Genomic DNA, 6,285 nt, shown 5'->3' on the forward strand with positions numbered 1-6,285 from the left:
AAAATGAAAATCTCGCGGGCTTAATCATGTTTAGCGAAGACTTAAGTTTAATCTTCGTGGACTATAGCTTTGGGCTTAATCATGTTTAGCGAAGACTTAAGTTTAATCTTCGTGGACTATAGCTTTGGTGTCTGTTAAAATAAACTCTAAAAAAGTGAACGAATGAACAAAATAACCTTAAACGTTTCTTTTCTTTGCGTCTCCTTTTCAACAAATAAAACAAATAGATATGGGTGCTTAATTAAACTTTCTTGAAAATACAAGGGTATATAAGAAACCACGTTGTCTAACACTAACTGAACTAGGGTTTTATTTTTTGATTCTTAACACAATTTTTGAAGAAACACTCCCTCAATTAAACAAACATGAGAACTCGATTCCCTCCACCATTGATTTCCCCATTCCTTGTTCGATCTCGCTCAATAAAAGAACCCATTTTTCCACCATCTTCAACCTCTTACAATGACCCATTGTCAGATAAACAAATTACAACTTCAAAAGTTCAATCTTTTGAACACCCAAAACCTCTAATTTTGAAATCCGAAAAAACCATCTCACAAGATCTAATTTTTACTCAAACCCATGTCACAGAAGTTTTAATTTCTCATAAAAATGATCCAAAGTTAGCTCTTGAGCATTTTAAACGTGCTACAAGAAAAGGGTTTATGTCAGATAAGGTAATTAGTGATCCATTTATTGTTCTTGTTCATATATTAATCTGTTTCAAAACACATTGTGAATCTGCTAAGAAGCTGATTAGAAAATGTGTATCAGAGTGTTTGGATTCTGGGTCAGGTGACCTTGTTTCACAATTTGTTGCAACTGCAAAGAAGTTTCAGTTTGATTACAATTCAAATTCTAGGGTTGTAAATTATTTATTGTGTAGTTTGGTTCGATCATATCGATTCGAAGATGCTATTGTTTGTTTTAGGAAAATGGTTGAGAATAACATTGTTCCTTGTGTGCCATATGTTCATGTTCTTTTGAATGCATTAGTTAGGAATAATATGATTACAGAAGCTCGAGGTATGTTTAATGAAATTGTGAGACTACGAATACCGTATGATTGTGCGACGATTAGGGTTATGATTCGTGGATGTATTAAAGAAGGTAAAATTGATGAGGCTGCACAGTACTTTTGGGATGCTAAGGCTAATGAGATAGAACTCGATGCAATAACTTATAGTACTGCTATTTACGCCGTTTGTATGAAACAAGATGTTATTTCTGCTTGTGCGTTACTGAATGAAATGAAATATAAAGGATGGGTCCCGTCTGAGGGAACTTATACGAATGTAATTGGAGCTTGTGTAAAGCAAAGGTGTATGGTAGATGCGTTAAAGTTGAAGGACGAAATGGTAAATTATGGTGTGCAAATGAATTTGGTGGTTGCAACAAGTTTAATGAAGGGATATTGTGTGAAACGTGATCTTCGTAGTGCTTTGGATATGTTTGAGAAGATCATCGAAGATGGTCTTTGTCCAAATAAGGTTACGTTCTCGGTTTTAATCGAAGGATGTGTTAACAACGGGGATACACGAAAGGGTTTTGAATTGTACAACCGAATGAAAAATGAAGGTATTAAACCGAGTGTTTACAATGTGAATTCATTAATAAAAGGGTTTCTTGAATCGGGTTTGATTGATGATGCAAATAAGCTTCTTGATGAAGAGGTTGAAACTGGTGTTGCGAATGTGTTCACGTATAATAATCTTATTACGTGGCTCTGTAAATCGGACAAAATGAAGGAAGCTTGTGATGTTTTCAATAAGATGGTAAAAAATAGAGTTTCTCCCACTGTTGTTTCGTATAACAATATTATACTTGGACACTGTAGAAGTGGTAATATGGGCGAAGCGCTATATTTGCTTAACGAAATGCAAGAAAAAGGTGTTAAAGCTAATGTTATCACTTATAGTATTTTAATCGAAGGGTATTTTCGGAAAGGTGAAAAGGAGCTTGCTTTGGCTACCTTTGACCAAATGGTTGACTTAGGCTTTCTTCCATCAGACTACACGTTTAATATAGTTATAAACGGTTTGTGCAAAGTTGGTCAAACATCAGAGGCTGCTGATATGTTGAAAAAATTGGTTGGAAAGGGTTTTAATCCTACGTGTATGACGTATAATAGTATCATAAATGGGTTTGTAAAAGAGGGTAATCTTGATTCCGCATTGGCAGTTTATACTGAGATGCATGAATCTGGCATTTCACCTAACGTTGTAACGTACACCTCGTTGATTCACGGGTTTTGCAAACGCAAAAACATGGATCTTGCGTTGAAAATGAGAAATGAGATGAAAAGCAAAGGTCTTGAATTGGATGTTACAGGTTACGGTGCGTTAATCAATGGATATTGCAAAAGTAGGGACATGGGAATTGCACGTGAAATCTTTAACGAGCTTTATCAAGTTGGATTATCTCCAAATACAGCAGTTTATAATAGCATGATAAGTGGTTTTCGGGATGTTGATAACATAGAGGCTGCTGTTGACTTTTACAAGAAGATGGTCAACGAGGGTGTTTTATGTGATTTACCAATCTACACTACTCTGATCGATGGATTGTTTAAAGCGGGAAAGATTGAATATGCTACCAATTTGTATACAGAGATGCTTGGAAAGAACATTGTACCGGATGACATTATGTACACGGTTTTGGTCAATGGTCTTTGTAAAAAAGGTCAACTTGAAAATGCGCGCAAGATTTTGGAAGAGATGGATAAGAAGGGTATGGTTCCTAATGTAGTTATTTATAATTCGTTAATCGGTGGTTACTTTAGGGAGGGTAATTTGATAGAGGCGTTTAAATTGCATGATGAGATGTTGGATAAAGGTCTTGTAGCTGATGATAAAACTTATGATATTCTTGTTGCGGGTAATGTCAAACGGGTTGATTCGTTGATGGAAGCTTCAAGTTAAATACGAGTTGTTTGAGATGACTTTTAGATAGCACTCAGCGAGATCGATCTTGTGAATCTTTTAAGTTACTTGTCTGCATTTGAGGTAAGTTCATGTTTGTGCTACTTCACATCATGCAATTGATATACTTCTATTTGCTTAATCACTTTGTTGACTTGTTGGCATTTTCAAGATAATTAGTGCTTGATTTTGCTTTAAGTCTATAATATAATTTATACCTTATTTTATAGTTAATGTCCAGTTTGTACTAGAGGTGATTAAATAAACGGTTTAAGTGATGGGTAAAACTGGGTTTTGGTCAAAACGGCGGTAGATTTTGCATGGAATGAAACGTGTCAGGTGGTTGACCAAATACACATTTTGTCCAGAATTTTTGTGTTTTTATCAACAATTAGTGTGTCGAATATGATTTGAAAACCTATGTTGATCAGTAATAATCTGAATTCATCTATGCCTGTTTGACCTGTTTTCATTTGTTAATTATGCTTTTAATCTATTCCCATTTGACCCGGTAGAGATATAACTGTCAACCCAATGAGTCCATTCATAAGTAAATGGGCAAATTTGCCACTTCTAACATGAACTGATTTTTTATTTTTATTTTGAATGGCAATTTTTGACATCGAATACTTTCATTTGTCACCCACACATACGTTCGGGTGGAAACCCTAACCGCTAACCAGGGGACATCGAACCACAATCCATACGGGCATGTGGTCGAGCCTTTATCTCATCGTGCGGGCCGGTAAAACCTCCCTAAAGGGTCAATATATACCACCATAGTGTTCAATTGGTTTAAAGAAATCAGGGGCATCCTAAGGATTGAACCCATGACCTCTCCCTATCCCATGACTCAAGGACATGGGGTGAACCGTTGGACTATGCCCGCAAGTTCTCTAACATGTACTGATTGGTTAAATTCATAATCTTAGAGATTTGGCATAACCACTTGGCCAAAGTTTAATTTGTAACTCATGGAGGATTCTTGATGAATTAACTCTTATATGTTTTTAATTCAGGAGTTCGAGATTTTAAAGACATCAAGAACCTCTTTTGCTACCCATTTTGTTCAGTTTGGTCCATCATTTGATACAACTGACAACCATTTTACAGGTATCATTCCCGGTTTTTCGATCTATAAAAAGAATTTGATGTTGGAAAACACTCTACTGTTGTACAGTGTTTTAATTGCTTCAAACAACGTTTAACCTCCCATAGACAATAAGGGTAGAAACGATAAGTATATATTGTACAATACGTGTATTCATATTTGACTCTATTTCTTTTAGCTTCAATACTATCGCATTTCAATCGAACTTGCATCATATTTGCTCGGAGTTTCAATATCATAATCATTATAATAACTCGAGTACCTAGGTGTCTCTAGCCTCTGGCCTTCACCCCCAAATAGCATAAGCTCCTTCACCATGAACCGCCTCATCTCCTATTTCCAACTCTTCATCACTCATTCTCAAAGGCACAATTAATCGCACAATTAAGCACACTAAACTCGTCATAACAATATTAACCACCACCACAAACATAATCCCGAGCATTTGAATCCTCATTTGTCGAAACCCGTGATGAATACTTTCCGACGTTCCAAGTTGCAACCCGCGTAATAGTCCCATGTATTTATTTTCATTTCCATAGAATAATTTACACAAATAAGGCTCGGAAAAAACACCCGTGAGGACCCCACCCAAAATTCCCGCAATAGCGTGAGTGTGCAACACTCCCATCGTGTCATCGACTTTTTGAAAAATATCAAATTTCTTATGTACCACCATCATAGTGAACCATGGTATCGACCCCGCAGAAAGACCCATTACGATGGCTGAGTATCCTTGAACAACCCCGGCTCCCGGGGTGATGCAAACGAGGCCCGTGATCATGCCCTGAACCACACCAATGACCGAAGCTTTTTTGAAGAAAATTATGTCAAGGATTAGCCATGTTAGGAGGCTTGTTGCGGCACACACGTGAGTATTTAACACCGCTAAAGAAGCGTCAACACTAGCAACGTATGGGGCCCCGCCGTTGAAACCGGTCCAGCCCATCCATAACAGACCCGCTCCTTCTAACATCATAATAATGTTGTTGGGAGGAAATTTTTCCCTATCCACAGTCAATCTAGGACCAACCTGTACAAAGTTGACTCATAAAGTCAGAATTTTTCGGAACAAATATTAATGGTGTCAATTTTAACCCATTTATTACTTAAACCGGGTTGATTAGGTGGTTGTTCCCCCCCACTGCTCAAACGTGTTCACTGTGTGGAACAGGTTAAAAGTGGCCTAAATTGTTCATAATATATAATTTTAAACTATTTGTAAATTATAAATAATGGAAACTGAAGTATTGTGGGGTTCAGGATGCCCCAACCTATCTAGACCCATCTAAAACATGACCTGTTTTGACCCAAACTTGCAATAGTTCCCCAATCTGCCTGACCCGCCCATTTTGCCACACCTACTAAATACAGAAACACATTGAAAGTATCTGGAATTTGGTAAATACCCAGTAAGCAGCAGTGTAACCAGCAACTCCTGAAGATAAATGGATAACATAACCACCTGCATAGTCGATAATTCCCATTTTACTGAGCCAACCATTTGTAGACCATATGGTAAATGCGCTAAGGGTGTAAGAAAATGTTAACCAGAGGGGAACAAACAACATCCATGCATAAAAATTCATCCGTCCCAAAACCGCACCTGCAATCAAAATCAAAGTGATTGCTGCAAAAACAAACTGGAAAAAAACTATGGTTGCGTTTGGGAACATCCCAATAAACGCTTGTTCAACAAGGTGTTTTTGCTTGAGGGCAATATCGACTTTTCCCCAAACGGGAATGAGTTTTTCCCCGAAAGAAAGATGGTATCCCCAACATACCCAACAAACAAGAACCATTGCAAATGCGTATAACGCCATGAAAGCAGAATTCACCGCCCATTTTTTCTTGACCCCAGCACCGTACAAAATCATTAGCCCGGGGACACTTTGCAGGCCGACTAACGTTGCCGCCACGAGCTGCCATGTGTTGTCGGCTTTGTTCATCCATTCTGGACTAGCTTCATTAGGTAACAAGTTAGAAGGCAATGCAAATGGTGGTGAAAAGCTCATTTTTTTATTTGGTTACAGATCAAGAATTGATTTTTATTGGCATCTTTGATGCAGTAAACATTGCAGTGTGTGTGTATATGTTACAAAAGTTGAATATGCAAAACTAATAGAAACTTGAATATGACAAACTAGTGTAACCGGCCATATAGTACTTCCATTTGGCTTTTTATAATTAATCTTGATGTTAATGCTAATGTTAACCTTAGTTTACTTTTGTATAATAAGTTTGTTGGCATCT

General features: G+C 37.3%; 2 protein-coding genes across 2 annotated transcripts; one reads left to right on the forward strand and one right to left on the reverse strand.

Annotated features, from left to right (window-relative positions):
• Positions 1 to 363: 363 nt before the first annotated feature.
• LOC139864263 (uncharacterized) lies at positions 364 to 2,966 on the forward strand. Its single transcript, XM_071852842.1, has one exon. It carries the CDS (start codon positions 366 to 368, stop codon positions 2,919 to 2,921), a length of 2,556 nt encoding a protein of 851 aa, XP_071708943.1. The 5' UTR covers positions 364 to 365; the 3' UTR covers positions 2,922 to 2,966.
• Positions 2,967 to 4,318: 1,352 nt separating this feature from the next.
• Positions 4,319 to 5,981, reverse strand: LOC139864268 (ammonium transporter 2 member 5-like). The gene is made up of 2 exons (XM_071852847.1): positions 5,442 to 5,981; positions 4,319 to 5,065 (listed from the first exon to the last, which is right to left on the reverse strand). Exons 1-2 carry the CDS (start codon positions 5,979 to 5,981, stop codon positions 4,319 to 4,321), a joined length of 1,287 nt encoding a protein of 428 aa, XP_071708948.1.
• Positions 5,982 to 6,285: the final 304 nt, after the last annotated feature.

The sequence above is a fragment of the Rutidosis leptorrhynchoides genome, chromosome 1 (assembly GCF_046630445.1).
Source record: "Rutidosis leptorrhynchoides isolate AG116_Rl617_1_P2 chromosome 1, CSIRO_AGI_Rlap_v1, whole genome shotgun sequence".
In the NCBI taxonomy this organism is placed as follows: domain Eukaryota; kingdom Viridiplantae; phylum Streptophyta; class Magnoliopsida; order Asterales; family Asteraceae; genus Rutidosis; species Rutidosis leptorrhynchoides.